Raw genomic sequence first — 9,246 nt, 5'->3', positions numbered from 1 at the left:
GACTTAGTTGCTTTGCTATATAACTAATCTCATTAATATAGAAACATTGGTTATTAAAGTAGGGATTTTTGTTTCTCAAAATATTCGCAGTCTGTTTCCCAAATTCTAATGTTATTCCTAGTTATTGACATGGATATGTGGCCGCATGCCGGTTTTGTATTTCCTCCTTTGTGCGAGAAAAGGCCTTGTTTTGTCTGTGTGATGGCATGATATTAAATATATGCTCAACATGTTTTATTCTTAGGTACATGGCTTGTACTGCATTTGTTATTTAGTTTGGATTCTATGCTGCTTCTTTTAAAAAGTTTTATGCAAATTATTTTAATTCACTTGACTGCAAAGGGATAGAAGTCTAAATAAAAGGTCTAAGCTACTTAGAACTAATTTGAGATGTACTTCCACTTGTTCTGGGTAATTCATTTATATTTTCATGCATTTAATAATGATACTAATCCATAAAATAACTTTAAAATCTGTCATGCGTCATTAAATTCATTTGTGTTTCATTTAACTAGCCTTTATACTGAGGGACTTGGTTGTTTTTGTGGACTGTAATTTATATTTTTTAACGTTGCCTCAAGGTTATCTTTAATGTAGATACTTTGAATAAGATATGTTAAACTTTTGTTGCAGGGTATTATAACAGTGGTAATTATATATATAATTGAGAAGCAGGATCCCTGTCCATTGATGTATTAAGACATTAGTAACTGTTTTAAGAACTGTATGAAACTCTTCATTATAGGAGTCCAAGTCATTAAAGTGGTGGCATTACAAGATAGTTTAATAGTAATGTAAACACATTATCTTTATCCAAAATGTTTTATTGTTGAGAAACCATAAAGACATAAAATTGTTGGAATTATAGCTCCATTGTATCATCAGATTGAACTTGACTTGTTTACACCATGGTACAAATTGCTGATGTCTCAGAAAGTAGAAAAAGGAACCCTGACACATAGACTGGAAATTTTTGTGGAAATTCTCTCAATGAATATAGCTTCCATTTCTTTAATTTTTATCTTAACTTTTCTCAAATTCATCTGGTCTTTTTCACAGTGCTTTTGGTTCTTAGAGTCCCATCAAGAGGACAAGTATTTTCCCTCTTTCCTCTTTTTAAATGATCACAGGCTCCATCATCTCCATCCCATCCCCCACCCCTTGCTTCAGCCCTTTCCATTCTTTAATTCAGTTAGGCATGCTCCTGGGTCTTTATACAAAGCACCTCTTTCTGCATGATAATGCTTTTGTCCCAGATAGTTGAATGCTTTTCTTGTGATTTAGTTGCCTGTCCGGATGTCACCCCCTCAGAGAGGACTTCTCTGACCATCACACCCTCTCTGGCTCTGGCTCCTTATTTGGCTTCCCATTCACTTCATTGCACAATACCGCCACCCGATGGCATCTGATGTGGTGTCTGTCTCTGTCCAACCTGAGAATGTAATTCCCACAGCTCAGGACTTTGTCTACTGCCGTATCTCCAACGTCCAGAGCCCTAGCTGGCACATAGCAGGTACTCAGCAAATATGGACTGAATGGCTTTTCCATCATGAAGATTTAACAAAGAAGGTCTCCACATGCGATTATCCCTTACTATCGCTGTGACTGTTAGAACCGTAGTTACCTCAGTGCTCCTCAGATTGCTCTGTTGCCTGGAATTCCTCGGGTGCGGACTCACTCGTCTGTTGTATCTTCTGAGTCTCTGTCTCTCTCTGTGTCTCTCTCTCTCAAGGCAGGTGTTGGGTTGTGGAGCTTTAGACTTTCCGACATGATTAAATATTTTGACTTGCCTACAAGTTTTTTCCTTATCTTACTGGCCTGGGATTGCCACACAATCTGGTGGGAGTTTGAGTTCAGGTTCCATACCAGCACACAACACAGGATCAGAGGCCTGATTTTCCACAGGTGTTTCCACCCTCAGTCCAGGCAAGACTCCGTGTCCAGGCACAGTCTCTCGGTCCGTGGGCTGAGATTTCCAGACACCCCCTTTGTGGCTTCTCACCTTATCAAAGAGCCCAGGACTTCTGCATCAAGAACACATGGACTGGCCTCTCTCAGTCCAGAAACCTCAGCCCCAGGAGCACTTGGACTTCTTGGCATCGATTCCCACTCTTCTGACTTGGAACCTTCACTTCCAGCACCTGGAAATTTTTCTTTCTTGGTTTCTCAGCAGTGCTATGTAGGCAAGACAAATTTCTGTTATATATTATCTAGTGTTTTCTTGTCTTTGGGTGAGGAGAGCTTCCCATGTCTGTTCAGTCAGCCATATTGACTGGTGGGGCATGTGGAAATAATTTATTTTGGCATTTTTAAATTTTTTATTTTAGCACTTTTAAAGCAATATTCCTGAAAGAGTTGATGCTCATATATATCCAAAAGCACTTACATCAGGGCTCTCTATGGATGAGCAGTAATAGAAATTTAGATTCTTTATATTCTAGGTTTCTGGACATTCTAGTGTTTTAAAGGAAACTTTCAGCATTATTTATGAATAAATTCTGTCAAACAGTGACCTCATCATCCATTCCATTATTTTTTTAAGTTTCTTCTCAGCGTTGCAGGTTTTATTTTCTTTCTAGCCTTTTAGGAGAATTTTGTCAAATGGAAAGTAATTATCAGTGTGACTTTTAAGTGTCTGGAAGGTATTGTATGTACCAAGATTTACTTCAGTTCCCTTCATAAGCCTGTGTTGAGAGCACCAAGTGTGCTCCCAGGACACGTCTACTAGGTGCTGTGGCCTGTCCTTACTATAATCAATAATAATTATTACCTTGTTTTCTAAGACATATTTTTATTTTATATTTTTAAAGTTTTTATTTATTTGACAGAGAGCACAGTAGGCAGAGCAGCAGGCAGAGGGAGAGGGAGAAGCAGGCTCCCCGCTGAGCAGGGAGCCCTATGTAGGACTTGATCCCAGAACACTGGGATCATGACCTGAGCCAAAGGCAGACGCTTAACTGACTGAGTCACCCAGGAGCCCCTAAGACATATTTTTGTAATCTTACTCTCAAGTTGAAATGCACAGACTTTAAGTATTTAGTTTGCTGTGTTTGGGACAATCCAGATACAAAAAATTTCCCTCACTTCAGGAACTTCCCTTATCCTATTTCATGCCTTTTATTTGTAAACTTTGCTTTCTTCCCTACCAGATATTAAGATATCTCCAATGAAATCTGAGGAGTTTTCTAGGAAGCTCTCCACTTTGAATTTGTGTGATTTCCTGGATTCTACAGACAGAAACTACTTTGTGAAATTATGGGCCAAACTTGCAGCCAAAAAAACCCCAGTGGTAAGGACTGGGGGGGGGGGGCAGGGAGGGATAGAACCTCATCTGAGCATCACATGGCTCAGACCAAAAGGGGATTTGGGTATTTTGAGACTAAGTTTTGCCAAAACTCTTCTCTGGTATGAGCTGAAGACAAATTTTTAGCCTCTTTCTACACCTGTAGGAATAGACATGGGCTCTACAAAGAATATTCAGTGTAGCTTTTGTGAGTACCTTTCTCTAGCCCTTAGTTGAATACTCGGACACTCAGCTCTTCTCTTTAGCAAGAATAGAAAAGGACTTTGACAGAACTAACATGGTAAAATATGTATTTCCAGAGAAAACTGGCTTTCTTGTTGGGGTAAAATGTTAAGTGTTCTTGTGCTTAGCCTTCAAAATGAGTCCACTCAGAGGCCCTGTCTTATAACTTTGCAGCACTCAAGCCAGTCATATAACTGTCCCAACTCAGTTCTTGGACCACCCAGAAAAATTGGTATGTGCGGGAGGATTGAGTGCAGAGTTGGCTCTGCATGCAGATTAGGTTGTGCTCATTTTCCATTTGTCATAGTTTTATAGGATGATCTGGGAGTATGAGGAGGCCTAAGTCATGGCCACTGCGGTCGCCACAGATGCTACAGGACTTGCCTTTTGGTTGTCAACTCCTAGTTTATGTTTCCTGAAGGCGAGGCTGTTGTCAGCAAATAATCACATCATACTCTAAAGTCAGAACCATAGGCGGTGGTCGAAAGAATCAGACTGGTTACTTCAGATGAAAAATCTTGGGCTGCAGAATACCCAGGCATAGCTCTGCGGTCTGCTCAGATTAAGTCCTACGATGCCAATGTTCAACGGGCAAGAAACAGATGCCCGATCAAGTCAGCTTAAGTAAGAGGTGGTGCCATAGAAAAAAATGTAACGAGTGGTTTCACAGTGCATCATGAACAGGGATGAGATACAGACCTCACAGGTACTCCCCGGCACTGGAATGAACGAGTGAGGTGCTCGGATTTCTCTGCCTTCCAGAGGCATCAAGTTCCTGTCGTCTCTGCTCCTGATTCTCAAGTGTTCTGTGGTCCTCTCTCTCCTGGCCAGCCTCCTCCACTCACACAGGCTTCCCTCCCACGTAATTTGAGCTCATTCTCATGCACAGCAGCCCTGACACTCCATTGCCTCTTGGCTCTGTGCTCCCAATTCCTGGTCACTTCTCTCTGTCTCTGTCATTCATATTGTGGGAGGCAAGAGAATCTAATTGGCCCAGCTGGACTTTTCAAGCCATTCCACAGAGATCATGTGAGACTGCTTGTCCAGTCACCTGTGGAAGGGCAAACAGCACGGGTACAGATCAGGGCTTCTTAGGAGGAACACAGGGTGGGTGCGCTCTAAACATTTATAAATAATATGAATTTGTACCATGATACTTAAGTGGCAGGAAATATCATATTGATTTATCCAAAATAAATCAATTCTGGAATTGTTGCCATCCACCAGGATCTGTGGGAAGTCAAATATCAGTCATGAAGAGTTGGGATCACTCCCATTCTTTGGATCAAGTTCAAGAACCCTGAGGGTTTCACCATCCTGGAAGACTGGGGAAGAGCCCCTGGCTTCCAGACCACCGTGGTTACCATGGAGATGCCCCTAGTCTAAGAGCCTGAGTTCCACTCTGAGCCAGTGGCGCTGGTATTCTCCATATCCTCTACTACCATTGCCCTCGCCTAGTACCGACCCCTAGGGGGCTCCCTCTCCATGAGGAGCCTCTCAGCCTCTATCTTTCCATCCTGGGAAACCTCAGTTCTTTATGGGTCAGTCCCCCCCTTTCTCTCTACACTTGTTATCCTGTCCTTGGGTAATATGGCTTTATGCTTGTTGGGGCTTAGACTTGCAACTATAGGTTCTTCTTTATGTCCCCAGGACATGGCATATCCATAGCGTAAACTCCAGAACAAATCCTTGGCCACTGTTATTCCTTCATGATAAAGTCTGTGTTCTGCCAACCAGAACCCCTCACATCCCACTTCTGCTGTCCTGCCGCACAGCCTCACACACACTGATGAGCAACACACACCATTGATTTGCCATACCCCTCTGCCCGTTAGTGGGTAATCATGATTTGTTTAAACATGACCAGTCTGAATTTCACCTGTTAGAGAAACTCCAGGCTTAAAGACAGCTTTTTTCTGGTCAAGGGCACTCAGGTATTTAGGAGCAAGAACAGAGGATAAAAGGAACAGAGATGGGGAAAAACAAAAAAACTCAGACACAAACAATGTGTTCTTAGCTATAATTCATGACCAATAATAACAATAAATAATCAATAATAATATTAATAATTCAGTATAAAATTAATGAAGAGTTTGGAGAAACTGGAGAGGGAAGAGTATGATAAAAAGGCAGTGTGATAATACGAGGGGCCACCTTGGTGGTGGTCGACAGGGGAGGGCTGCAGGTATTGTGGTCAAGAGTAGTCTCATGAACTTATCCCCGGGGTCACTCCTTCCCTGCAGTCACCTTCCTGAGAAATTGTTCAGCCCCATAATCCAGGGCGTCCAGAGCCTGGTCTAGAACATCTCTTGTGTCCCCTGTTAGAGCATTAGCAGTGACTGATCCCCGATGGTAACAATGCTCAAACTCCTTGCAGCCTCCAGGTTCTGGGGTCTTTGCCCATCGGTGCTGGCAGAGATACGATGTAACAGCAGTTTCACAGAGAAGCAAATCAAATCCCCCAACAACCAACAGGTAGATACATTCTTCAGAAATAGGTGCAAAATACTAGATTGCTGCTGTCATATATATGGGGTAGAATGTGCCTAAGGTTATATTTAGTGCCTCATTTTCTTTTAAAGATGGTGGATTCAATACTATTTTTAAATTTTAAGTACTTTTCAGATTTTAGGTTATTAACCTTTTGTGTAGCTGTTAACAATGCAAAATGAGCAACATGACAGCAGAAGCTTCAGAGAGACGTTATCATGTTATGTTAGAGAACATAAATAGCCTTTACACCGCATTTGTAATTTGGAAAGGGCTTTCATGTAAATTATCTCATGTACCTTTCATTGCAACCCTTTGGAGAAGATGTTATTTTGCTCATTTTACTTTCCCCAACATAAATTTCCATGTATTTTTGAAAGCTTTTAGTGGATTGAAGAAAAATTGCAACTTCCTCTGTCAAAAACCTGTATCTTAAATTGTTCCCCCCAGAAAGTAGAAATTTTTGTGCCTTTTTTGGTGTCTTCACTGTAGATTTAATGTATTCATATTTACCTTTAGAAACTATCAAGAGAACCATTTGACAGTAATGGATGGGTGGAAATTTCCATCATCTAGGCTTTCTGAGTTCTGTTTCTCTGAAGCTCCTTCCCACTTAATTGAAGACAGTGTTCTTCCTCTCGGCATTCTTCCTCTCTGCTCAAATCTACCTCAAACTCCCTGTGCACGTGAGGTCTTTCTGTCTTATCCCATCCAAATATTCCACCCTTTCCTTATGCAGAGTTTCTAACTTCATGTATGTCAAGGTGTGATTACAAAATTTAAGGTGGATTATCTAGATAAATGTGAAAGACAAAGGAAGAATACTTCTAGAAGATAATGTAAGAGAAGATTTTTATGACTTTGAGGCAGGTATAGATTCCTGAAATGTAATACAAAAAGCACTAATTACAAAAGAAAAGTTTAAAACATTGAGGAACATTAAAATTAGTAACATGTATTAAAAAAAACAGTATTAAAGAGGAAAAAAGACAAACCACACAGAGGGGGGGTGATATTTATGATAAGTATAACAAAATGCTTTTATTTAGAATATATAAAGAACTTTTATAAATTATTAAGAAAAAATAACTCACGGAAAAACCTCTTTACAAAGGATAATATCCAGATGGCCAATAATGATGTGAAGAGATAGTCAACCTCATATCAGGAAATGCAAATTATAGCCACAGTAAGATACTGCTGCACTAAAAGTCTGAGCCGACTGTTAAGATGTGGAATAGTGGAAATTTTTATAAGACAACTGGTGGAAGGTTCAATTTGTACACTTTAGAAAGTAAGTGGGCATTATCCACTGAAGTTGAGCATACACATACCCTATGCCTCAACAGTGGGATTCCAATGGAAATGTGTGGCCATGTGCACCAAAATGTATGTGCAAGAATGTTCATAGTAGCCTTGTGCATAGTGGTCCTAAACTGGAAATTCAAGTGTCCACTAGCAGTAGATTGGCCAAGTAAAATTTTGAATATTCATACAGTTAAATATGTACAGTAATGAAAATGAACAAACTTTGGTCCATGAATGTCTCTCTCAAACATCCTGTTGAACCAAAGAATTCTTGACTCTAAAGAGTACACACTATATGATTCTAATAATATATAATTTAAAAATTGGCAATACTAAACCATAATACTTAGGGATGCATATTTAGGTGGTAAAAGTATAACAAAGAAGTGGTGACCATCACAGTCAGGAGAGTGCTTATCTCGGAAGAGGGAAGGAGGTGGCAAAGGTTGAAAAGGACGCAAGGGATGCTGGCACTTGGGGGTGGAGGAGGGCACCTGGTGTAGTGGAATGAGGGCCATTTGTCTGTTCACTAGCTGGACAAGCCTCAATGAGTTACTTAACCTCTCTGGGATTGGGTAGGATTTCCTGCAGCTTGAAAAATCAAGGGCAGTCTACGGGGTTTTAGTCCAAGGGTGATGCTGAAACCACAACCAAACAGGTGCAACTACATGATCAATCTGAAGGATTCGAAGAGAGTGAGGAATCCAGACCACAGCAGTAGAGCACATTAGGGTGAGAGCTTGCTAAGGGCTGAGACTTAGCTTCCTGTCCCCCTGGATATAAATCTGGGAAAAGGGAAATAATGAGCTATGGGAGGTGTGGCCGTGGGGGAAAGTCGTGTCCATAGTCTGCGTGATGGTTCATTGGAGGACGAGTGCATTCTGTCATTGCTAGTTGAGCAATCCCAGGAAGAGCCTTTGCTGTCATAGCCATCCTGTCTTTTCCCATATGCAGAGGACTCCCCTTCCCTCCCTTTCCCTCCCTTTCCCTTCCCTAACTCTTTCCCTTCCTTTCTTCTCACTCATTCCTCTTCCCTTCTTCTCACATATCTTGAATTTGTTGAATTCCTACCATGTATAAGGATTAGATTTGCTTTTCAGTAGATAGCAGGTATTTGCTTGCTGGACCCTGTTCTAGACACTAGAACAAAGTGGAGCTGATCCCTGCCCTTATTGAATGGAACAGTCTGGTAGAGATGCCTCTGGTCTCCTCTCGTCGGTGGGGTGAGGTCGGTGTCTCTAGCCCTTCTACCACTTACTTCTTTCTTTGAGTAGAAGATGGGCTAATGGAGCATGCGACATACTCAGGATTACTGACGCCTAATGTACCAACAGCTATGTTTTGTTTCTCAACTGTGGGATCACTGGGACCCACATGGCTTGTCTCTGTTAGGAAGAAATGTCCAAGAGTATTATTCTTTGTCTTCAAATATGGAAAAACATCTGCTAACATCACTTTTCTTGCTTGTAACTCTAATAGTTTATCAATATCAAATACTTTCCATGAATATGACCATAATTTAATATGAGTTTAAATAGTAATAAAATATTCAGTGTATTTCCTTATTCCTTGCTTAATCAATCCTGTTGTTTCATTTCTTCTCTCTTCTTAGCTTAAATGGTACTTACTTTTCTGAACGACTCCCAGAGCATATTAATTTGAACATCTCTGAAAGATTCCTGGAGAACCGTAAAGAAATATTGATCAGCCTTACTTCTTTTTTTTTTTTTTTTTTTTAAAGATTTTATTTATTTATTTGAGACAGAGAGAATGAGAGACAGAGAGCACGAGAGGGAGGAGGGTCAGAGGGAGAAGCAGACTCCCCGCCGAGCAGGGAGCCCGATGCGGGACTCGATCCCGGGACTCCAGGATCATGACCTGAGCCGAAGGCAGTCGCTTAACGAACTGAGCCACCCAGGTGC

General features: G+C 41.1%; 1 protein-coding gene across 1 annotated transcript in view; it reads left to right on the top strand.

Annotated features, from left to right (window-relative positions):
- Window positions 1–9,246, top strand: part of LRGUK (leucine rich repeats and guanylate kinase domain containing) — a 101,593-nt gene that overhangs the window by 71,266 nt on the left and 21,081 nt on the right. Inside the window, exon 13 of the mRNA XM_081800908.1 lies at window positions 3,150–3,289. Within this exon, the coding sequence (XP_081657034.1) occupies window positions 3,150–3,289 (140 nt within the window). The remainder of the gene's footprint in view (window positions 1–3,149; window positions 3,290–9,246) is intronic.

The sequence above is a fragment of the Leptonychotes weddellii genome, chromosome 12, assembly GCF_054177405.1.
Source record: "Leptonychotes weddellii isolate Sample4059 chromosome 12, ASM5417740v2, whole genome shotgun sequence".
Classification (NCBI taxonomy): Eukaryota; Metazoa; Chordata; class Mammalia; order Carnivora; family Phocidae; genus Leptonychotes; species Leptonychotes weddellii.
The sequence above is the reverse complement of the archived record's forward strand: the minus strand, read 5'-3'. Positions and strand labels throughout refer to the sequence as shown.